The sequence below is a fragment of the Globicephala melas genome, chromosome 2, assembly GCF_963455315.2.
Source record: "Globicephala melas chromosome 2, mGloMel1.2, whole genome shotgun sequence".
Taxonomy (NCBI): domain Eukaryota; kingdom Metazoa; phylum Chordata; class Mammalia; order Artiodactyla; family Delphinidae; genus Globicephala; species Globicephala melas.
The window spans coordinates 92118762-92142920 of record NC_083315.2 but is presented as its reverse complement, the minus strand read 5'-3'; the positions used below and the strand labels follow the sequence as shown (position 1 = coordinate 92142920).

Genomic DNA, 24159 nt, shown 5'->3' with positions numbered 1-24159 from the left:
ATGGCAGTATTTCATTTCTTAATCTGTAGAGTGTTTACATGGTTGTACAATATATTTGTTAATATGTATTAAGGTGTATATACATTGTTTCTGCACTTTATGGGTATTATATTTCACAATAAAAAGGTTGAAAATGGGGCTTCCCTGGTGATGCAGTGGTTGAGAGTCCACCTGCCAATGCAGGGGACACGGGTTCGTGCCCCGGTCCGGGAAGATCCCACATGCCTTGGAGCGGCTAGGCCCATGAGCCATGGCTGCTGAGCCTGCGCGTCTGGAGCCTGTGCTCCACAACGGGAGAGGCCACAACAATGAGAGGCCCACGTACAGGAAAAAAGAAAAAAAAAAAAAAAGGTTGAAAATGTCTTCAAAATAAGAGGGAGATGAATATAGTATGCTGATTATTAGCACAGCAGTTTTCTCGGACTTGCATGTCTAACACTTCATTTATGGAGCAAGTATGTTGGGCACTGCTAGGAGTGAGAGGAGTTAAGATATAGATAATTAGTTTCTAAGTCCATCTGTAAAAGGTTACTGTCAGTTTGATGAAACAGGTATATGGTAATCATGTAGATATATATTTATGGTAATTTTAAGTGCCACAATAACAAAAGTGCCATGTGTTTTAAGTGTCATGAACAAAAGTCTTATCGAGAACTCAGAAGACAGAGTGATAACGCTAGGGAACCTCGGGAAGATAGTGTATTTTAGAAGGCATTTGAATAGAAATGAGGGGATATTAATTCTTTCTTGAAACAGGTTTCTGTGAATATGTGCTACTCTGGTTCTCCCCTTATCCTGCCTTTGCTAGTAGCTCCCTTTATCTGGGTTTCAGATGAAGGGGTACGAGTATCTCTAGTGTATTGTGAGGGGAGCAGAGAAGTGCTCTATCTTGTATTCCAGGCTGTGTAAAGGAATCAAGTGGACAGCGGGCTAATGTAGTGTGAGGAAGTGGACTGTTGTTTTGGCCCTTGTGTGGAGCTGTCCATTTTCATGGCTTCAGGTGTAGTCTCTGCCAATGACAGTCCTAATTTTTATTGCTTACCCTACTTGGCTATGTTGCTGTCACTCCCATCTTACATGTCCTAAACAGAACTCAATTCAGTAGGTTTTGTGAACTCTCCTATTTATTGGAACCACCATTTTCCCTCTTATCCACAATTGAAATTTTAGAGTTGTCTTTGATTCTCTATGAGGAATTAGGACGTTTTCAGACATTTTAAGAGGGTTTCTTTTGAAGTATTGTATATTTAGGAGTTATTATTTTCAAAAGAAAAAAAGATGAGAAGGGTTCTTTACTTATTATAATCATTAGTTTATGGAGGCTTAGAAAATCGTTGAAACATGATTAAGGGAGGTAAGACAATAGTACTTGACCTGTCTGAAGGCTTTTATTTTTGTAGTAGAATTAATATGTGTGTGAAATAATTTGTAAAACTAGACAATAAAGCTTTAACCAAATGAGTGATAGAGGCTCTATATACACCACCTTCATTGTAAGGTCATCCCTGGTTACCCTTTTATTATTGTTATTACTACTTTTAAGAGTTTTTTTTTGATGTGGACCTTTTTTTTTTTAAGTCTTTATTTGTTACAGTATTGCTTCTGTTTTATGTTTTGGGGGTTTTTTTGGCCATGAGGCATGTGGGATTATAGTTCCCTGACCAGGGGTTGAACCTGCACCCCCTGCATTGGAAGGCAAAGTCTTAATCACTGGACTGCCAGGGAAGTCTCCCTGGTTACCCTTTTCAAAATTGCAACACTCCCCCTCAAAATACATACTCCCTAAACATACTGTTTACTTCTCTCTGCTTTGTTTTTTTCTCGTAAGCACTTATCAAAATCCAACATATTTTCATTATTTGTCTTGTTTATTGCCTGCCTTACCCTCTTCCCTCCAATTTAAATGTAAGCTCCATAAAGGCAGGGGTTTTTGTCAGTTTTGTTCATTACTGTATCTACAAAGTCTGATACATAGTGAACATTTAAATATTTGGATACATGAATGAATACTAGGGTTTAACCAGCCTTTGTGAATTATGTGATAAATAAGCTAAGTTATAAAAGTTGGTTAACAGAGACTGCTAAGTAGCTAATTAATTGGCCCAATCACATTCTAGCTCTGAAGGTTTTTTCCTCCCTATTTTAAGCCTTTATTCAGTATTTTGTGGTTATGCTCTGAATGATGTTAGCCTTAGGAGACTTTGGGGCAAAATTGTTCTTTACTAGTTGGGTCTTAATGTTCAGAGCAGGTGTACTTCTTATGAAATCAGGTAGCGGTTTGGATACTGCTTTGTTATAAAAGATTAAGTGTCTGATTAAGTGTCAGTTGCTGTGTAGTCACATTTTATGTGACTTTAGGCGTAGATTTTGGGTCTTTGGTTCAGAGTCAGCTACATCCTCTCAGAGCACTGACTATTGAAATTCAAAAAACAAGGTTTGCTTCTCTGTCTTCTTGATGGGATTGGGCAGTTTGCTTTAAGAATAAAGCCAGCAGCCTATTAACCTAGATCCTCCATTTAATTTGGTTAAATAATCAATGCATATTTTCCTTTCTGTAGAACTTGTTGATAGTATGATTTCATCTCAGTCAGGTTTCATTGCTTTTGTATTAAATGTATTTTTGCTCCTGTGCTGAGTTCAGGCTAACTTTTGAATACAATTTGTCATCAGAAGGCAACAGTAACAGCTCTGGAGCCAGATTGACTGGGTTTGATCCTGCTTTTGCCTCTTACTGATGGACTTGCCTGAACCTCAGCTTCTGCAAAATGGGAATAATAATACCTCAAGGACAATTGTTACAGTTACATGATTTAAAACATATGAAGTGCTTAGAGTCTGTACATAGTAAGGTTCAATAAATATTTGTTATTTGTAAAATTAAAAACTGTAGTATAGAATGATTACCTTTCCAAGATACTAGAGGAAGTCTCTTCTGACCATGTTAAATATAATAGCATCTCCTGTTAACTCTTCATCCTTTATTTACCCAGCTATATTGTTCAACGGTGCTCTTCTTACTTGATACTATATGTTTATTAGTTTGTTTTCTCCTATGGGTTATAAACTCTGTGAAGGCAAGAACTTTGTTTTAGTCATAGCTGTTTTCACTCTAGTGTCTAAAACAGTATCTGATTTATAATAGGTATTCAACAAATATTTGGTTAATAGATGAATGAATTAAGGTGCATGAGGGCAACTAAAGGTTTTCTTAGGGGGCATCTGTTTGATTATTTTAATGAGTTGGTGCTTTTTATGAGGAGCGTATTTTGTTTTGGCAATGCCGCAGTGAACTTTTGTTGCCAAAGGCATCTAACAATCTTACCCTTCTTTTTGTTAAGCTATATGTGAAACAGAGCCTGAACAGCCTGTTCGACATTACCCATTATGGGTGAAAGTAGAAGGTGAAGTAGATCCAGAGCCAGTTTATATCCCAACGCCTTCTGTCATTGAGCCTATGAAACCATTGTTGTTGCCTCAGCCAGAAGTTTTATCTACTACTGTAAAGGGCAAACTGCTCACTGGAATTAAACCTGCAAGGGCATATACTCCCAAACCCAATCCTGTGGTAAGCTTGGTGTTAACATCTTTTATTGAAAGTTACAAAAATCATTTGTAAAGTTGATGGGTTTCAACCAGATTTTTGGTTTGTATTCTGTGAATCATGGTGCTTTCAGGTAATATGTCTGCAAGCCATTTCCCTTTCTGATTTAGTCAGTTTAATTGATGGCACTTTAAAAAATGTCATTAAAAGTAGAGTGAATAGTAGTATGGTTGACCCTTGAGCAATACAGGGGTTAAGAGTGTGGACCCTCTGTGCAGTCAAAAGTCTGCATATAATGTTACATTTAACCCTCTGTGTCCATAATTCTGCATGTGTGGATTCAGCCAACCGAGGATCATGTAGTACTGTAGTATTTACTGTTGACGAAAAGGTGTGTAAGTGGACCTGTGCAGGATTACTGTAATTCTTAAAGATAGCCAAATCTCTCTTTAGAAGGATCATATAAAGATGGGCCTTTTTTTTTTTTAAACGTGACTTGCAAAAGGTACTCTTATTCCTGTAGTATAGAATATTAAGTGATTAAGATGTATGTAGTACACGTTATTAGAAAAGCATTAGGGAGAAGGTTTAAAAAATTACTGTGATCTTTTTAAAGCAAATTTCTTTATATACAGTAAAGTTCAAGATTTAAAATAACGTTTGCATGACCAGATGAAGATGATAGGTAAAAGAGCTGATGCTTCTCTTGTGTTAATAGCTTAAGCATATCTGATTATTAATAAATCCATTTCAGTCTTTACAGTCCATTAAATTGAAGAAGATCTTTTAGTGCAGTGCTATTCAGTGTGGTCTCGTACAGTGCTGATCTATAACTGTTTGTTATCAGTCTGTGATGAAATAAGTATAGAAAATGAGAGTAGATGTTGAGAAACTTTTGCTACAAGTTGATAGAGAAATTTTTATCTATTAAATCTAATACTGAAAGACCTGGCCTTTATTTTTCTGGTAATTTATTTTACAAAAGTTTCAGTCTGTGTGTGACAGGTAATTAAGAAATTTATCCTTCACTGCAGATAATTTGAGAAGCACTGCTCTGGTGTGCTGAATTTTCTTGAAAGAGAACCAGATCCTTTCTAACTGCCCCAAGATTCAGCACATACAAACTGTAATTGTACTATTTAACTTTAAAGTTTGCATTAAATTTTTTAAGTGTTGTAATAGAGGCAAAGATTAAACATCCTTTTCCTTTGGGAGTCCCAGAGACTTTTCCCCAGTGTTTGGAATGTTTTGTTGTATGAAACTTACAGATTCGGGAAGAAGACAAGGATCCAGTCTACTTGTACTTTGAAAGTATGATGACTTGTGCCCGAGTTCGAGTGTATGAACGAAAACAAGAGGAACAGAGACAACCATCACCATCACCATCACCATCGTTTCAGCAGCAGGGCTCATGTCATTCTAGTCCTGAGAACTGTAATGTAAAGGTGAATTACTTATTGCGTAGATTTTTCTTTTTAACTTCCGATTCCCTGTTGCTGGTATTAGAATTTGCATTACTATTGGAATAATTTGAAATAATTCTGAACGGGCAGAGAAGGTTTACATAATGTGTCTATCAATTTATATGTTTCTCTGCATGCCTATTCTAGAGAATATTCCCTTAAGGTCATTAAAAGTATTCTTTCTGATGTTGGAGTAACTTTTAAAAGTTTAAACATTTTTGGTTTTAATTAATGTGATTATTAGTATTTGCATCTTTCCACATTGGTGAATTTTCTAAATAACTGAAACTTGTTTCATTAAACATCAAATATTTTTCCTTCTTTACTAGAATTACACTATGAAGTGCACTGTTAATTCTTTCTTGGTAACTCAGTCACTGTCAAGGACATTAAACAGCAAGACTACTTGTTTTTACGGTTGTATAATATGATAGTAATGCACCTGTGCATGTGGATGTGAAGATGTTCTTTGAGCACTTTAATCTTTCTACCGTTTTAGGCTTCCTTGAGAAATTTAATTCTCATGTCCTAGTCTCTATTGATATTAAATATGTGTTGAATTGAAGTATTTTCTGTGTTACTCTCTTTGTCAGGAGCCGGATTCTGAACAGCAGCCCTTGAAACCAATCACTTGTGACCTGGAGGACGATTCTGATAAATCACAAGGTCAGAATGAAAACTAGGTCTTATCATTTGATAGTATTTATATTATGTAGGTGTGGATTATACTAATAATGGGGGGAAATCAAAGCTACCAATCCAGAGCATGTCTACCTACCCTGTTTCTAGTTTTTGCTAAAAATAGAGATGATAGATAAGTTTTTTTTCCAATTATTTGCTGTGTTTCTCACTCCTGTTCTAAGAAGTACAGTTTGTTGATGTTGATATGGTATGTTGTTGCAAGAAACATTTAGGATGAAGTCAGTGATTTTTGTTTTTAAACTTCTTTATATAAAAACCTCAGCAATATTGGCATCATTAGCTACTGAAATTTTCCCTGGTGTTCTCAATAGTTGCCACAGTTGGAGAAATACAGAGGGAGAAAGGAGGGAGTATTGCTGATTTATCTAGTAAAGGCTACTGCCAGAATTACTATGGTGAAGGGTAGTGTCTAGGGAGTTAACTATTTGTTTTTGGTTTTGCTCTTTAAAACTTAAGACATTGAAGCAGCAGTGCCTCCTAACTTTTTTTTAATGGCATGATAAACACAAAAAATGGTAATGTTGTTAGCACACCGGGGCAAGTGGAGGAAGCTACCTATTAACATGACCACCCTGAAGGCTGAGGGGATCTGTATCCTGACATATCTGTAACTATAGCACATTGGTTGGGAGATTCTGCTATAGAAATCTAGCTAGTGAATATACATTTAGTTAATATGTTGCCATGAATATAAGCACACTTGAGTGGTTTTGCATAAAATGTAGAAGTGGAGCAATCATATCTAGAGATACAGAAGTAATTCAGAAGTATTTGCAGTGGAAACTAGAGATAGAGCTCACTTTTTTTTTTTAAAAAACCAAACACCATCTCTCTTGCTGCTGTTCTTTAGGGTTGTCTTTACCCATCACATATTACAAAGCATCTTGCAAGTATCTTTGCTTTGCCCATATGGATAGCAAGTACACTATCCCAAATAAGCCTAACCTTGGTTATATACTTTGTTTGCAAGGTGATACTTTCTTAGGTAATAGTTAATGGCTTTTTAGGGCAGTCTTAAGAGGGACTCCCTTTTATTGAGAGCCCAGTGAGCAGAATAGTGAAGATTTTATAGTCTGATTATCTGGAATCTTTTTTTTCATGGAAAATTCCCAAATTATGAGTGTCAAATTACCACTGAAAGTACCTGGGAATGGGACACTGGGCAACTGTTGAATTTCTATGCCCCTGGCAGTTTCTGAGAACTCAGGAAAAATAAAAAATTTTTCAAAGTTCAGTACAAAATTCTGTGATACAGAAATATCTTTCAATTCTTTATCAGAAAAGAGCTGGAAGTCTTCCTGCAATGAAGGGGAATCCTCTTCTACCTCCTATGTGCATCAGAGGTCACCTGGCGGTCCCACCAAACTGATAGAAATCATCTCAGACTGCAACTGGGAGGAGGATCGGAACAAGATTTTGAGCATCTTATCGCAGCACATCAATAGCAACATGCCACAGTCACTTAAGGTGGGCAGCTTCATCATTGAGTTGGCTTCTCAGCGAAAGAGCCGGGGTGAAAAGAATCCTCCTGTTTATTCTTCTCGTGTGAAAATCTCTATGCCATCATGTCAAGACCAAGATGATATGGCTGAGAAATCTGGATCAGAGACTCCTGACGGTCCATTATCCCCTGGGAAAATGGATGATATCTCTCCCGTGCAGACAGATGCCCTGGATTCAGTGAGGGAGAGATTACATGGAGGCAAAGGTCTGCCCTTTTATGCAGGGCTTTCTCCTGCAGGGAAGCTTGTGGCCTATAAACGTAAACCCAGTTCAAGCACATCTGGGCTTATCCAGGTGAGAATTATCTTTAATCTGGATGTAGCACCTTTTTATACTTAGGAAACACCTTGATTTTTCAGAACCCTTTGTGGGCCTTATATTACTTATCTTCACATTTCCTGGGAACTGGGTGACAAAATCATTACCTCTTTTTGTAATAGGCCTAGGTTAGATGCATACCTAGGGTGAATTTTTGGCACATTTACAAACAGAAAGATAGAATACTGTATTGGCTTATAGTTTTCTTTCTAGTCTTCCTAGAAAGTTGCTCTTAAACTGTATTACCTGGGCTGCAGTGATATTTTGACAGTCAAGCAAGGAGAGTAAGGGATTCAGTCTAGTTCTTGGGATTATTATTAGCAGACAGCTTTTAAAATAAACAAGGTGAAACTGACTTTTAAGATAGGCAGTATGTTTGGAAACTTGGGAGAAAATTTAAATTTAGAATGGTGTTATTCAAATACATAAATATAAAAATGAGCCACAATTTACTTATTTTTTGTTTATTTGATTCATAGAGTTTTTGCAGTCTAATCGTTGTAGGGCAAATATCTATATCCTTGCTGTTAAGTAATTCAGGCAGGTATATTAGTAAAATTATACTGGCATTAGAAAATCCTTTGGAAAGAAAAGTTCTGAGGTAAAATGTCACAGTCAAAAAGCTTTTCTCTTTTTGTTCAGTGACATATCAAATGCACTTTTATATCATAGTACCAAATGTGGGGTAGTGTCTGACTTTATTGCTAAGGTTACTTGACTTCACTAGCTCAACTGCTTCTCTGGGCTAAGGTCTGTTCCACTGTTATGACTGATCTACTTAATTAAAAACTTTCTGTTGCAGTTGCTATGTAACTGCTTCTGTTGATATTTCTTAAACTCTTAATGATGAGAAGAGTGTTTTCTCCTTGTTTCATTTATTGATTGATACTTTGAGAACAGAGACTTACCTGAGATCATTTCTAGTGAGATTAGACGCCCCTCAGATACAGTCATAGAAATTTTGTGTTCTCCTGTGTAGGACTCAGAAAGCCACCGTAAAATATGAACCTGCATAAGCAGTCAGGCCACTGTTATGAGGTATGCTTTGGGGGAGCTACTGAGGAGTGTTCAGAGCAAGTCCCAAAGGAGCAGATAGGGGTATCTGATCCAGACTCCACAGAACCTGGAAGACTATATAGTAAAGTTTACTTTAGGATGGAAAGATCGTATTCTTTGTATCAAACATGGGGCAAAGATATTCCTGATCTTTCTGGAAATAATAACAATTCTACTTAAGTAGCAAAGAGTAATTTTGTGTCTTAGAAGAGAGAGAAGCTTGGTGTAGCTATTCTCCTCACCAGTTCCCTATTAATTTAGAGAGTAGGATTTTCCCCACCTCACTCCACTCCCTCACCCCTTTAAATGATGGAAAAGAGAGACAGGAAAGGGTATCTCCTCTAGTCACTTAGCAATATGACATAGAGAACTTGGGTAAGAAACTTGAGAGGTTTTTGTTTTCTTTTTTTAAAAATGATTCTCATGCCTAAGATGGGGTGGTCTGTCAACTCAGGCAGTAGAGAAAAATCTTTACCTCATTCATTGATTCATTTTCTTCTGAAAATTTAAAAAATTACTATGAGTTTCAACTAGCATTTATCTTGAGTCCAAGTTTTGTCCAAAAGATGAAGACAGTTATCTTCAAAGTTGAGTTTTTTGAAAATTGAAAACTAAGGTGACTTTGTGGCTTAGGTATTTGTAACAGTGGCTTTCTCATAAGTTAAAGTAGACTCACCATATATTTTTCAAATATGAAGGATGCTTATGAGAAGGGTTCATCATGCCACTGGTCTTGTCAGATTTCATGGAACACAGTTACTCATATTTTTTGCTGATGATTGTTAATAGCTTAACCAGAGTTGCATGTTGACAAGTAAAACAATTGGATGGTTTTCCTTAGATTTGACTGTATCTTACACATATCTAGGATGCAGGTATGATGAGTTTCTAAGATTCTCTGTTTCCAAACTACCAAAATGAAGGAGATGAGATTAGTTTAGAGTATCAGATGACAACATTTTTTTCCATCTCCTAAATACTCAGATTATACCAAATGGAAAAAGTCCATTTCTTTTTCCCTTTAAATCTGAAAAACAGACTTTTAAAACCTGGTAAAAATGAAACCCTTGTCAAGGGAGATGAGTTAGCAAGAGAATTTTATCTTTACAGAATTTCTCTTTGCCACTTGTTTCAGGTTAATGGTAAGAGTTACCCGCAGGCTAAGTTGCTATTGGGACAGATGGGGGCATTGCATCCAGCCAATAGGCTAGCTGCTTATATCACAGGCAGGTTGCGACCCTCAGTCCTGGACCTCTCAACCCTCAGTACTGTCATCTCCAAGGTAGCATCCAATGCCAAGGTGGCTGCATCCAGGAAACCACGTACCCTGTTGCCTTCAACATCCAATTCCAAAACGGCATCCTCCTCCAGCGCTACAACAAATCGCCCTGGGAAGAATCTGAAGGCATTTGTCCCGGCGAAAAGACCAATTGGTAAGTTTGACTGTATATATGTTTTCCAAAGGGTTGTAACCTGGTGCTGGGCCAGTGGATACAGATACGGGGGTTGTAAAACTTAGAGAAATATAGAAGTTGGCATTATTTTTTTTCTGGATGTCTATCTTGCCTGAATTTTTTAATTTTTTAGTAACTCTTCTGATGACCTACAATACTAGATGAACTGAATTTGAGTTAGTTTTACAGTTATTTCCAGACTTTTAGACTGTTTTTATTAATGTAGAAAAAGACTTAGGTTTTTAATTTTGTTTTTCAAAAGGGCAGATGTATTCTTAAATACTTCCCTAATTTACTATTTTTCCTATGAGGACTGGTGTTTTTGGTACCAGTCATATGTATGTTTCTTGAACTTAATGAAACCAAGGAGCTAGCAAAATCAAAGTGGGTTGAGTTAGTATTAGTCTTAGAGTAGAAGGCTCTTGTAAAATAGAATTTTGGAAACAGTGCTTTATTATATTCATCCCTGTTCTGTGAGTAAAAACCTCATTTGTTTAACATTGCAGTGCTAGAGTCTGTAAAAAATTACCTTCTTGAAATCATTTGTGTTTTAGCATTGAGAGTATATACAGTTGGTTTACTGGATTCCTCTTTTTGTTGTTTCAGGTCTATTTAGGAATGTTAAGTAAAAATGTCATTTGCTCTATTTTTATTCCTCTAATAGGAAATTGAAATCTCTGGCTAAATGCTGGACTTGTGTGAAGATGGAGGATAGGCCTTGCCTTAAAAAGAACCCATTTTACCTCTTTCTTAAAAAGTAGCTTCAGTTGGTGATTTTTAAAAAAGATAGTCTTATTCTGCCCTCTTTTTTTTTTTTTTTTTGGCGGTACGTGGGCCTCTCACTCTTGTGGCCTCTCCTGTTGCGGAGTACAGGTTCTGGACGCGCAGGCTCAGCGGCCATGGCTCACGGGCCCAGCCACTCCGCGGCATGTGGGATCTTCCCGGACCGGGGCACGAACCCGCGTCCCCTGCATCGGCAGGCGGACTCTCAACCATTGCGCCACCAGGGAAGCCCCCTGCCCTCTTTTAAAAAATGTCTTTATACATTTTAGAAAAATGCAAAACTTTACTGTCTTGTAAAAGGACAGCAATAAAGAGGTGGAGGTGCTGGGACAGGAGGAAGTGATGGAAAAAAGTTTTAAAATTAGAATTAGGAATACAGTTTCAACTTCTTACTTTCTTCATCTGTTTTTATTCATTCATTCAGAGAGCACACAGAGAAACAGTTGTATTAAGTTGGAAGCTAGGCAGAAATCCACACCCAGAGAGAAAGGGTATGGGCGTCCTTTCTAATGAGGAGGAGTGCAGTCTCTTCATCTGTTTTAGATGATGAAGTTGTGTGCTGCTGTACTGTCTTTTTAGTGTCCTGGCAATTTGATTATATTGCATAACCAAAAGAATTTCAGAAGGAACACCCAATTTCAATCCCTTTGTTAAAGTTAGAATTTTAAAGGTTTGGTTTGGGTGGAGAGGTGTGTTTGATTTCTGTGGGTGGAAATTGGCATGTGTAATGCAGGTAAGAAATTTCTTAATACCTGTAAGAAATTGACCCAGTGGTGCACAATATGTTGATAAACACAATCACTACAAGGATAAAATATGAGAACTGAAGATTTTTGACCAGCAAATTTTTATTTGCAGCGGCTCGACCCTCTCCTGGTGGTGTGTTCACACAGTTTGTGATGAGTAAAGTTGGAGCCCTGCAACAGAAGATACCTGGAGTTAGCACACCCCAACCCCTAACAGGGCCACAGAAGTTCAGTATCAGACCTTCTCCAGTAATGGTCGTCACACCTGTGGTTTCTTCTGAGCCAGTTCAGGTGTGCAGTCCTGTGACTGCTGCTGTCACTACTACCACCCCTCAAGTGTTTTTAGAGAATGTTACTGCTGTGACACCTGTGACTGCTATTTCTGACGTGGGAACTAAGGAAACTACTTATTCTTCTGGTGCCCCCACTGCAGGGGTTGTTGAGGTCTCTGAAACTAATACCAGCACCCTTGTAACACCTACCCAGTCTACAGCCACTGTGAACCTTATCAAAACGACTGGGATAACTACCCCTGTGGCTTCAGTTGCTTTTCCTAAGTCTTTGGTAGCATCTCCTCCAACCATAACTCTTCCTGTTGCTTCCACTGCCTCCACCTCCATAGTCGTGGTGACCACAGCTGCATCTTCCTCCATGGTGACCACACCAACTTCATCTCTGAGCTCTGTTCCCATTATACTCTCGGGAATTGATGGGAGTCCACCAGTGAGCCAGAGACCAGGTAAGGCCTAGATGTTACAAGCTGGTTTACTGACAGCTGTTTATATAACTTTGTGGTTTTGATAGGATTATAGATATATCAGGTGTTTCTGCTATAACATGATACATATATTCCTAAAAATCATTACATTCTGCAAAACTGAACACTGAAAATAATAGAGCTTGTGGTAAAGATAGGGTTAGGACAATCACTGAAAATTCATGCAATTTTGTAACCAAAGCGCTAATAAAACCTGTAACTGGTACTTTAGAGATAAACAGCGTTGACAGATGGTTTAATGGGGCTAGAGATTTCTTCAGGAGATTAACAATATTCAAAAACATTAGAATGGAAATGCTGGCTGAAGAATACTGCATATGGGAGTGGAACTCTGAGCCAGTAGAGCAGCGTTAAGGTGGGCACAGGAGGAAGTGCAGCCTGTTGTGTGCTGAGAGCTGGGGGCGCATATCTCTGAGGAGGGAACCATATGTAGTTGTTCCCTGTTTTGGGGGTGGGAGGGCTGCTGCTTTATATTTAAAAAAGATTGGAGGGCTTCTGCTTCTGCTGCAGCCAAGCTGAGGGCCCTTTCTCTCCTCCTTGCTTAAGATTAAAATTCTAGGTCCTCTTTCTTAGTAAAAATCATTTATGAATCAGCCCAACTCCTATATACTACTGACATTATTCTCCTGCTTAATTACTATATGTAAACTGATTGAAATAGAAGTAAGGAGGCATATTTCTTTGTTCTGGACTCTGATATTTTATATGTTAAGTTTATAGTTAAAATGAAATTTTTTCTCTTGTTGGCTTAGTTTAAGTGAATTTGAAATAGGAATAGTTCAACACTTTGGTAATTTTTCTATCTTAATTCAACCAGCTAAAGCAAGTTGTTCTCTTAGTAGACTCTAAGAGGAATTACTGTGGAAAAGAGTATGAAAGACTTTGCAGGATTTAAGGGGGAATAACATAGCCAACAGCAGTTCTGTCTTGGTAACTGATAGTTTTCCTACTAAATATTTTTGTCTTTAGGGGCATGGTCCAAATCCCTCTTGATATTTTAGGAAAGAAGTGATTTATAAATTGAAGTGCTGTTGAAAGGAAAAGTGGATGACAGTATCAAATTTGTTGTCTTTTGCTACTTCCTGTAAATAAACATACCAAAAATGGCTAATATATAATTTCAAAAGTAAGATAGTTGTTGATGAAGCTGTTTTGATTTCCTGTGTATCTCAAGGTTCATATCTTGTCATATTTTAACTGGTCATGTCTTCTAAATCATGGATTCTAACCTTTCTTTATATTTTTAATTCTGTCATGAAACTGTAAAACAGTTTACCTTTTGTAGTTCATTGTCTCTCAGATTTCAGTCACTTGGAACATACATTCAGGTATTTTGCTCTGATTCCCATTTGTACTATCATACAATTGACATAACATTTTTATTTAAATCCAGTCATTTGTTCACTTAAATGTACTTTTAAAAGGAGCAGTATTACTGTTATTGGAAACCAACATTACTTGCCAAAATAGAGGGTAGCCTCATAAATAAATACACTGAAACAATAATAAAAAGTATCAAATACTAGCCAGCTACTGTAAGTTCTTAACATGTGGCTTGCTATTTCTGTTAATGAAGAAAGTTAGAAAACGTTGGCATACTATTAAAGACATAATATCAAAGACTGGTAATTTCTTCTGTATTTTAATCAAAAGATTAAAATGCTGACAATGTGATATGGTGTTATTCTATATCCACCTACCACCTAAAAGTGTCTTCTGTAATACTACTTGAGGAAATACTAATGTTAACAGATTTTCTTACCTGCTCTTTTATAAATGGAGCTGACTCAAATCACTGCCAACTTCTGAGGAAGTGTATAATTTTGTTATAGGTTCATAAAGTAGATCTCAACTTTGGAATTTAGACAACTCTGACCTTTTCATTTGACTTTCCTTCTTTTTGTCTTTCCCTTCTTCCCCTCTCACGCATATTAATAAATAATGACATATTTAGTGTGTGTATTAAAGGCTGCTTTTGGAGTTATTTGGTTTTGAATCACTCTCTAAAACTTAATGTGAATAGAAATGTTCAGGAAATTAAGAATGCTTTAACATGTTTCTTAATTCACATAAGATAGATGAATTTGTTTTAAGTTGCACACTATTTTTCATAAACAGTTTGGTCTTTGTGTTTTATTTCATTTTCAAAAGTAGTCATGGATCTTCTATATATAATTTGTCATGTAAATCTTAGGAGCTTCACTTTGTTTTAGAAATTTGATATGTTTTTTGGGCAGAGTACCTATCTGATAGAATATCACATATTAAAATCTTTGTTTTGTTTGGCTTGTTGATTTTTATATTTAGTGACAAACTGATGAAAAATTTTATTTAATAATGTTTAAAAAAAAGAGGTAATTGGAAGTAATAATGTTAAAGAAGTTCAGTAATTTGAATGGTAATGTTAGACCACTTTCATTTATGCTTACTATTATGTTATTCCTTCCTCTTTATTCCTGTGACCCAAAACCTAGCTGTAGATTACTCATATTATTTTTTTTCATGTCCTTAGTATTTTCTTCCAGACATTAAAGTGAATCTTTAGGTACTATTAATATTTTGAAATCTCTTTTAATTCACATCTTCTGCATTAAATTTCTGCTTTTTCTGTTTGTTTTAAAACTATCTTTTGCCTCTTCCTAACCAGGCTTTATTTCCCTGCTTCTTTGATGTCTCTTAATTTCATTCCATTTTTTGGGGGTATGTATTTTTTTTCCTTCTGAAAAATAATTTCCACAAATCTTTATGCTTTGCTTATTTATCAGTGAATTTTACAAGCCAAGAAGTTTTTAGTACTTTGTGATTTTTAGTCCTTGACTTTTTCTTACTTGAGTAAGACCTGTGAAACTAAGTCATAAGTCTATTAAGTGTTAACAGCCTGAATTTTTAAGTTGAACAAGAGAATTTTATCTTGAACTTTAATGAGAACCAGGTTAAGAGGCCATGTTTTTCATTAGGCAGAAGTGTTATCTCTTTAAATGCACCTCTTGACAATTGATACTTTCTTTTTTACCAATCTAAATGTAAGGCCCTGCAATGTCTGGCTAATACTTAGGTTTAAAGTAAATTGTCTCAGCCATAAGACTAGTAAGTAGTGTATCATGGACGGACAGGATTTTACCAACTCTGTAGTTTAAAGTAGAAGTTATATGTAGCGTGGTTAGATCCTATGTCATAATTATTTTTTCCCCAAGTATTAAAGGGAAATTCTGATACTATGTTTCCCATTTCCTGTTTTTCAGAAAATGCTCCTCAGATTCCAGTGGCTACTCCACAGGTCTCTCCTAACACAGTGAAACGTGCTGGACCTCGATTGTTGTTGATTCCAGTGCAGCAGGGTTCTCCTACTCTTAGACCTGTCCCAAACACACAACTTCAGGGACATCGGATGGTCTTGCAGCCTGTTAGGAGCCCAAGTGGAATGAACCTGTTCAGGCACCCTAATGGGCAGATTGTCCAGCTCCTCCCTTTGCATCAGCTTCGAGGCTCTAATACCCAGCCCAACTTACAGCCTGTCATGTTTCGGAACCCAGGTATAAAATTAGAGATATTTCTGATAAGTTTCTCTTTTCTTGAATCATTTGGTCATATGGTATGTTAATACACCAGGATTGGTCTTCTTAGTGTCTTGGAATCACCTGTTAGAAAAGAAATGCATACTTTGGAAGTCTTGATTTGGGCAGTGGTGATTTACAATGTTCTTTTTCTTACCAGGGTCTGTGATGGGAATCCGGTTACCCACTCCTTCCAAACCTTCAGAGACTCCACCATCTTCTGCTTCGTCCTCCTCTTTCTCTGTTATGAATCCTGTAATTCAGACTGTTGGGTCTTCTCCAGCAATGAATGTTATCACTCAGGCACCATCATTGCTTTCTTCTGGACCTAGTTTTGTGTCTCAGTCTGGTACATTGACTCTGAGGATTTCCCCTCCTGAACCACAAAGCTTTGCAAGCAAAACAGGCTCTGAAACCAAAATAACCTATAGTTCAGGAGGGCAGCCTGTTGGTACAGCCAGTCTTATTCCTCTCCAGTCTGGTAGTTTTGCCTTGTTGCAGCTCCCAGGACAAAAGCCTGTTCCCAGCTCCATTCTTCAGCATGTTGCTTCACTTCAGATGAAAAGAGAATCTCAGAATGCAGACCAAAAAGATGAAACAAGCTTTTTAAAAAGAGAACAGGAAACTAAGAAGACCCTGCAGTCAGGAGGAGAAGCTATAGACCCTGAGGCTAATATAATAAAGCAAAACTCAGGAGCTACTGTCTCAGAAGAAACTCTGAATGATTCCTTGGAAGATGGGGGTGATCATTTAGATGAAGAATCCCTTACAGAAGAAGGTCCTGCAACTGTTAAACCTTCTCAGCATGCCTATATCACTGGCTCACACACAGGTGAAGACTATAAAAATGTTGATGAAGAGTATGGGATTAGGAATCATAACAGTTCCAAAGAAAAACTGACTGTTCTGGAAGTTAAGAACATTTCTGGAAGAGCCAGTAATATGACAGTCCAAAGTGTGAGTAATGTGCAGCTTAAAAAACTTGATGTGAAAGTGGAACAGCAGAAAGGCTTAGACAATCCAGGGGAAAAATCAGATGAATTTCCAATTATCTCTAAAGAAGAAAGTAAACTTGAATTTTCAGGGAGCAGAGTTGTGGAGCAGCAATCTAATCCAAAGCCAGAGGCCAAGGAGAAGGGATGTGGAGATTCTCTGGAGAAGGACAGCATTAGGGAGAGGTGGAGAAAACACCTAAAGGGCCCTTTGACCCAGAAATGTGTTAGAACTTCACAAGAATGCAAGAAAGAGACAGATGAGCAGTTAATTAAAGAAACAGAAACTTGTCAGGAAAATTCAGATGTGTTTCAACAAGAACACGGCATCTCTGATTTACTTGGAAAAAGTGGAACTACTGAGAATGCCAAAATTTTAAAAACTGAATGTGATTCTTGGAGTAGGATTTCTAGTCCTGCAGCCTTCTCCATATTTCCTAGGAGAGCTACCAAAGGGAGCAGAGGGGAAGGACATTTTCAAGGTCACTTACTGCTATCAGGAGAACAGATAAAACCAAAGCAAGAGAAGAAGGGTGGGAGAAGCAGTGCTGACTTCACTGTTTTGGATTTGGAAGAGGATGATGAGGAAGATGAGAATGAGAAAACCGATGATTCTATTGATGAGATTGTGGATGTTGTTTCTGACTACCAGAGTGAGGAGGTTGATGATGTAGAAAAGGTGGTGAGCCCATTTTTGTTGTGACTGAAACCTCAAGAATTTAAATGATTCATTAGAGACAGTAGTTTTTCCAGAAGATCACTAAGACCTGATACATTGATTTGGATGCCTAGGTTTAGATCATGATTAAATGACTTTGTAGTTTTTGGGCTGTGTCAGTCAGGTAACATTTATTGAGCTTATATTGAGCTTTGAGACTTGTCTGATATTATAGGAAGGCTGACTTAAGCCTTAGGGGGATAGATGCTTGAGAGTCCCTATCAAATTAGGTTTTTTTTTTAAGAAAAAGTCTGAAACCACTACTCCCATTCAGTCTCAGTTTCTTTGACATTTTGTATGTGAAGTGATTGTAGCTTATCTGGTAGATATATATAAGAAACAGGGAATAGGCAGCCTTAGAACTGGAAGATAATTTATCTACCTGCATTTATAGAGATGTTTTTCTTTTTGGAGAGAAACGAAAAATACTATTTAATATTTTAATACAACCCTGCCTAAAGTTGTTTTTAATCATCTCCTAAAATTAGTGTCTAGAATTTGTATTCTGAACTTTGGTCATCTTTCTTTGTAATTTGACCTTTCTAATTTATATTTTTCTGAAGCCATTTTTTTTTTTTTTTTTTTTTTGCTGTACGCGGGCCTCTCACTGTTGTGGCCTTTCCCGTTGCGGAGCGCAGGCTCCGGACGCGCAGGCTCAGAGGCCATGGCTCACAGGCCCAGCCGCTCTGCGGCATGTGGGATCTTCCCGGACCGGGGCATGAACCCATGTCCCCTGCATCGGCAGGCAGACTCTCAACCACTGCGCCACCAGGGAAGCCCCTGAAGCCATTTTTTAGACTTTTATTTAGGGTTGTATTTGCTGAACTAAGTAACTTGAGAGTCAGATATGATATAGGGCAGGAGTTGGGCAAACTTTTTTTGTAAAGGGCCAGATTGTAAATATTTTAGACTTTGCAGGCTAGATGACTTGCTCTTGCAACTACTCAACTGCTGTTGTAGAGTGAAAGCAGCCATAAGCAATAGTAACTGAATGAGTGTGGCTGTGTTACAATAAAACTTTATTTACAAAAACAGATGGCAGGCTGTGGTTTGCTGACCCCTGACCTGGGGTCTGATGTAAAACATAAGGAGGTGATAGCCAGCTGCCTGTGGGGTGCCTTGAAATCTAAATTGTGTCCCTCTCTTCAGGAGCAGATAATACAATGATTGTCATGCCTGGCAGTTTTAGAATCTCACTTCCTTGAGATTCATTCATTCCCTGTGTTACCTGGTCCTTCTCTGTTAATGCCTAACTAACTGCCTTACGGAGATAAAATATAGCAAAAAGATTCATATTTTAAACCTCTAAAATGTTTAAATATTCTAACGTTCCTATGTTGGTTATCTCTGTACCTCACCTGTCTCATTTATAAAATGAGGATCTAGCTCTACAGTTGGATGATTCTATACGCATTTGCCTCACATTCTGTCTATAACCTAATCTTTTTTGAGGACTTATGTCTATAGGTAGTTTAGGAGTTAGATTGCAGATCTTCTTGCACTTTTTGCAGGGTCTTTCGTTGTAAGTCAGCCTAGGTAAGCATCAGACCAAAAACAGTCCAACTTTATTTTAATTTTAATTTAAAAAATTTTTCCATTATGGTTTATTACAGGGTATCGAATATAGTTCCCTGTGCTATACAGTAGGACCTTGTTGTTTATCCATTCTGTATATAGTTTGCATCTGCTAATCCCAAACTCCCAATCCATCCCTTCCCCACACCTCCTCCCCCTTGGCAACCACAGGTCAAAAACAGTCCAGCTTTAAAATCAGTGAAAACTATTGCTATCAGTAGAACTGACTTAATGGAACCTTTAGTGTTTCTTAGTCATACAGCGTGGCATTGCTTGAATTTCCTAATAGGGAATCTGACAGGTACACTGGCCTTTTAAAACTAAGGACATTCACATCTAAATTCTACATTGTATTTATGTTTATGTCTGACACCTATGATAACTTTATACCTGTGATTAGCATATTGGAATAGTGTAAGGAAAGTTGTGAGTAGCCTTTTTAAGTCTTCTCTGATGAAGTTTATTGGATATTATTTATAAAGCCTGCAATTAAAGCCACGCAGTACACATTCTTCAGTTTAAATATGGTAAAGCATCTACCTACATTACTATTCAAACCCTTGGGGTTCTGTTGATTTAGCTTCCTAACGTTAATTTTAATATCCATTGTTTATATTTAATACACATTATTTAGATGATGCTTAAATTGGGGATCATGAATGATGACTTGCATCACTTATGTCCTTTAGCCTTAGGGAGCCTGTAATTTGGGGGTAAGTAGTTTTTCCAGCAAGTTTAAACATAGAATTAATAAGGTGATGGGGATGCTTCATTTTGAGTTGTGCCTCTCTGGTACAGTACAGTTACAGATAACGTATTCTCTGTTTGGTTTCTGACATAGTAAACACTGCTTTTAAAGGTGGACTTTTGCATATCTGCATATCCCATAATCCATATTTTGCATATTTTGCATATCTGCTTTTAAAGGTGGACTATGCATATCTGCATATCCCATAATCCATATAGTCTACTGTTATAAATATACAGTGAGTTTCTGTGGTGGGTGCTCAATAAATGCTTACTGATTGACTCATATTTTGGTATAATAAGTACAGCAAGCCTGGGCTTCTTTGGTATCTGAAATTCTTCAAAAGCTCTCATTCTGTAGGGTTGAGAGACTTAGAAGACTGTCTGGGCTATAATCTGTTTCCATATCTGCCTTGAATATGTTTCTGTGGGTGTTTAATATGGGATTAACCATGAAGCACTCAAACTAGAATCTGAATTTTTCTTCTTTCTACCTTCTTCCTCACCAAATTCTATTTTACTGCTATTTAATATTAAGATTTATGCAGCTTTAATATATCTGTACCTGAATTTTGTCCACTAGAAATAACACTGAAGCATCCATACAGCCCTTTGGGGACTCTGTCTCTTCAGTCTAATGATGTCTTTTTAATATATATCTGTGATTTATAATGTAGTTCTTGGTAGTTAGCTCTAACCATATGTTGTCTTTATGACTTAATTCCATTTTATGATTAACAAGTTTAGGATTATCAGTACTCATGGTTTAAGATCAGTGTTTGGCACTGGTTGGCTTTATAAGGGGAGCATTCAGTTGAAAAGTTTAGGTGTGCTTGCTTCCCAATACTTTATTTACTGTTGAAATGCTGTATTTCAGAATAACTGTGTAGAATACATTGAGGATGATGAAGAGCAGGTGGACATTGAGACTGTAGAAGAGCTCCCGGAGGAAGTTAATGTTGTCCACTTGAAGACCGCAGCTGCCCATACACAGACTTTCAAACAGCTGTAAGTCTTACTTCTCTTTGGATTGTTGTTTTTTGTTGTTGTAATTTTATGACCATAAGCAAAACTAAATGTTCTATTCAGGAGTTCTGGGTAACTGACATGGTTCCTTTATTTCTCTAGCTTTTTTCTTAGTAGTAGATGAGGAGAGGAGCTGTAATCCAGAGGTAATTAACTTGCCTTGTTATTGCTAGGAGGCAGTATATAAGTGTGAATAACATATGCTTTTGGAGCCTGATACATTGGTATTAAAATACTGCTTTTGCTAGTTTGTGGCTGTTTAATCTTGGGCAAGTCTGTAATCTCTCTGAATCTTAGATTCTTTACCTATGAAATGAAGAAAATGCCCCCATTTCAAGTATTAAATGAGATAATGTATGAGATAACTAACATAACTGATGCAAGTGGACTATTCAACAAAGGTTAGTTCTTTTAAGAATATGGCATTAAATTCTAAATTTGGTTACTTTGCTAGTTGAATAGGTCATTACAGTTAGAAAAATTTTCATAGCTGTTCAGCTGATGAGATGAAAATACAGAGAGCATGATGCCTTAGAAAAAAATGTTCTGAGTAAGCCTTGTATTGATTAGGAACTGGGGTGTGAGAGAAAGAAGGGAAAGAAGGTAAGAGTTGTTATTTTGTGCCAGACATTGAGCTTTTCAACCTGTTATGTCATCAGCTACCTGAAGCAGCAATGAGTTAAGAAAGAGTAATTCTTCATTCCTAGTGAGAAAGTCTAAGGAGGGCTGTAGGTAGTATTTTTCTTCACTCCAGGGCTATTTGGAAGGTACTTCAGTTGCCTACTGGTTAAGACTGAAAGAATTTAAATCTCTTAAAAACTTAATTAGACTTAAGTTCAGCAGTATTGCGGGATGTAAGTTCAGTATACTACAATCGAGTTCCTAAACAATAGCAACAAGCAAAAAAATGTAATTAAAAATACGAAAAATCTGTTTGGGATTATTAACACAAGTTGTGCAAGACTTTTATAAAATGTTATTGAAAGACATTGAAGAAGAATTCAGTAGGGACTTCCCTGGTGGCGCAGTGGTTAAGAATCCACCTGCCAATGCAGGGACACAGGTTCAGTCCCTTTTCCGGGAAGATCCCACATGCTGCGGGGCAGCTAAGCCCCTGCGCCGCAACTACTGAAGCCCGTGCACCTAGAGCCCGTGCTCCACAATAAGAGAAGCCACCGCAACGAAGAGTAGCCCCTACTCACCGCAACTAGAGAAAGCCTGCGCACAGCAACGGGGACCCAACACAGCAGTCAATCAATCAATCAATCAACCAATAAAGAAATAAAATTTATTTTTTAAAAAAAGAAGAATTAAGTAAACAGAGATACCATCTTAATGGACTGGAATAATAAAGGGCCAAGAATAACCAACACATAACTGTAAAGGAGCAGATTGTTAAAATTTTAAAAATTTCTGTCAGTGAAAAGGCAGTTTCACACTGTAAGGAAAATATTTGCAGTATGTGTTTGACAGAAGATTAGTATCAAGCATATAAAATAATTCTTACAAATCATTAAGAAAAAGATCCAGTAGAAAAGTAAGTAATGGATATCATGGGCAATTCACAAAAGACTGCCAGTAAACATGCAAATTTGTTCTACCTCACAAGTAATAGAGAAATGCAAAAAAAAGTTTTTTAAGATTTTTTTTTTTTTTTTGATGTGGACCATTTTTAAAGTCTTCATTGAGTTTGTTACAACATTGCTTCTGTTTTATGTTTTCGTTTTTTGGCCCCGAGGCATGTGGGATCTTATCTCCCCGACCAGGGATCGAACCTCCACCCCTGGCATTGGAAGGCGAAGTGGGAAATGCAAATTAAACCACAGTGACTTTACCAATTTATACCCATAAGATTGGTATAAATCGAGATTTCTGATAGTACTGTTGTCTAGGTGTGGAGCAATGGGAACATTCTGCAGGTGGGAGTGTAAGTTAAAACCACTTTGGAGAGCAGTATGACATGACCTCAGTTGAAGATGTGCATGCATTTCTTCCATCCAGCAGTTCCACTCCTAGGTATGCATCCTAGAAAGGCTCACACACATGTACAAGGGGTCATGTCTGGGATTGTCCATTGCAGCCATTGTGAAAATTTGCCATTGTGAAAATTTGGATACAACCTAAATAACTACTAACATTCTAAAACAAATTTTGGAAAATTCAACAGTTTGGAATACTATATAGCAGTTAAAATGATTGAACTAGATATATCAACATATCTCACATGCAGTGCTGAATGAGACAAATCAGTTGAAGAAAGATACACTACATGTAAGTTTAAAATGCTACATAATATCTTCTGTTTAGGGATGAATCAGTACATTCCTAGGAGAAACTGTAAAGATGTGCATGGTAAACTCAGTTTGCGAGCATTTACTTACGAGAAGGAAGGAAGGAAGGTGATGAATGTGCCTATATTTTGGTGATGTTTTATTTCTCAAGCTTAGTGACAGATACCTGGATGTTGATTATGTATTTTATTTGTACAGTTTTATATGTTTGAAATATTTCACAATTGAAAAAAAGTAATTTGCAGTTTTAGGGTCTATTTGGACACTTTTATTTGAGAAAAAAGCATATTGTTGAATAAATCATATTGCCACATATCGGACCATGGGGAAAAGAAGCTGCTTACAATTTAGACAATTTGGGATGGTTTGGTTTAATATAGCTATGAAATAGGTATTAGATTACTGAATTTCAATAAGAATTGGAAAATATTGTCTTCATCTAGGTGCCGTACGCATATCACTACAGATGAGAAAGCTGCTGAAAAGAGTCGAAAGGTATTTACAGTATGTTTAATGATAATTACTCATTTAATAAAATTGACAACATTTGTCCTTAGGGTTAAAACAACATTAGCTGTATTAGCTATGACTTTTTTCAGGGCCATTTTTACCAGTGAGTTAATATAATCAGCTTTTTTCCCCTTAATGAAATTATACTATTAATGCTTTTTTTTTCCCTTCTCAGTTGTCTACTGCCCCCCACCCCCAGTTGATAGAATAATTTAGAGGAATTAAAATGGGTATGGAGTTTATGAAAACTGATGTGCTTATTTGAAAACTAATCCTATAATGTAATGATATGATGTGAAACAGGCTAGCATTCTTTCTTATTTAGGCTCCTGATTTTTCTGGTGATCTAAAAAATTAGTTATTATCTGAAGTAATGGCTAGCAGTTCAGGGAGCCATGAAAT

At 37.1% G+C, this 24159-nt stretch overlaps 1 protein-coding gene across 1 annotated transcript in view; it reads left to right on the top strand.

Annotated features, from left to right (window-relative positions):
* Positions 1-24159, top strand: part of MGA (MAX dimerization protein MGA) — a 99860-nt gene that overhangs the window by 63612 nt on the left and 12089 nt on the right. Inside the window, exons 10-19 of the mRNA XM_060294439.2 lie at positions 3339-3565; positions 4810-4986; positions 5598-5670; positions 6986-7503; positions 9719-10016; positions 11679-12305; positions 15587-15877; positions 16059-17572; positions 20808-20938; positions 23691-23742. Of these exons, the coding sequence (XP_060150422.1) occupies positions 3339-3565; positions 4810-4986; positions 5598-5670; positions 6986-7503; positions 9719-10016; positions 11679-12305; positions 15587-15877; positions 16059-17572; positions 20808-20938; positions 23691-23742 (3908 nt within the window). The remainder of the gene's footprint in view (positions 1-3338; positions 3566-4809; positions 4987-5597; positions 5671-6985; positions 7504-9718; positions 10017-11678; positions 12306-15586; positions 15878-16058; positions 17573-20807; positions 20939-23690; positions 23743-24159) is intronic.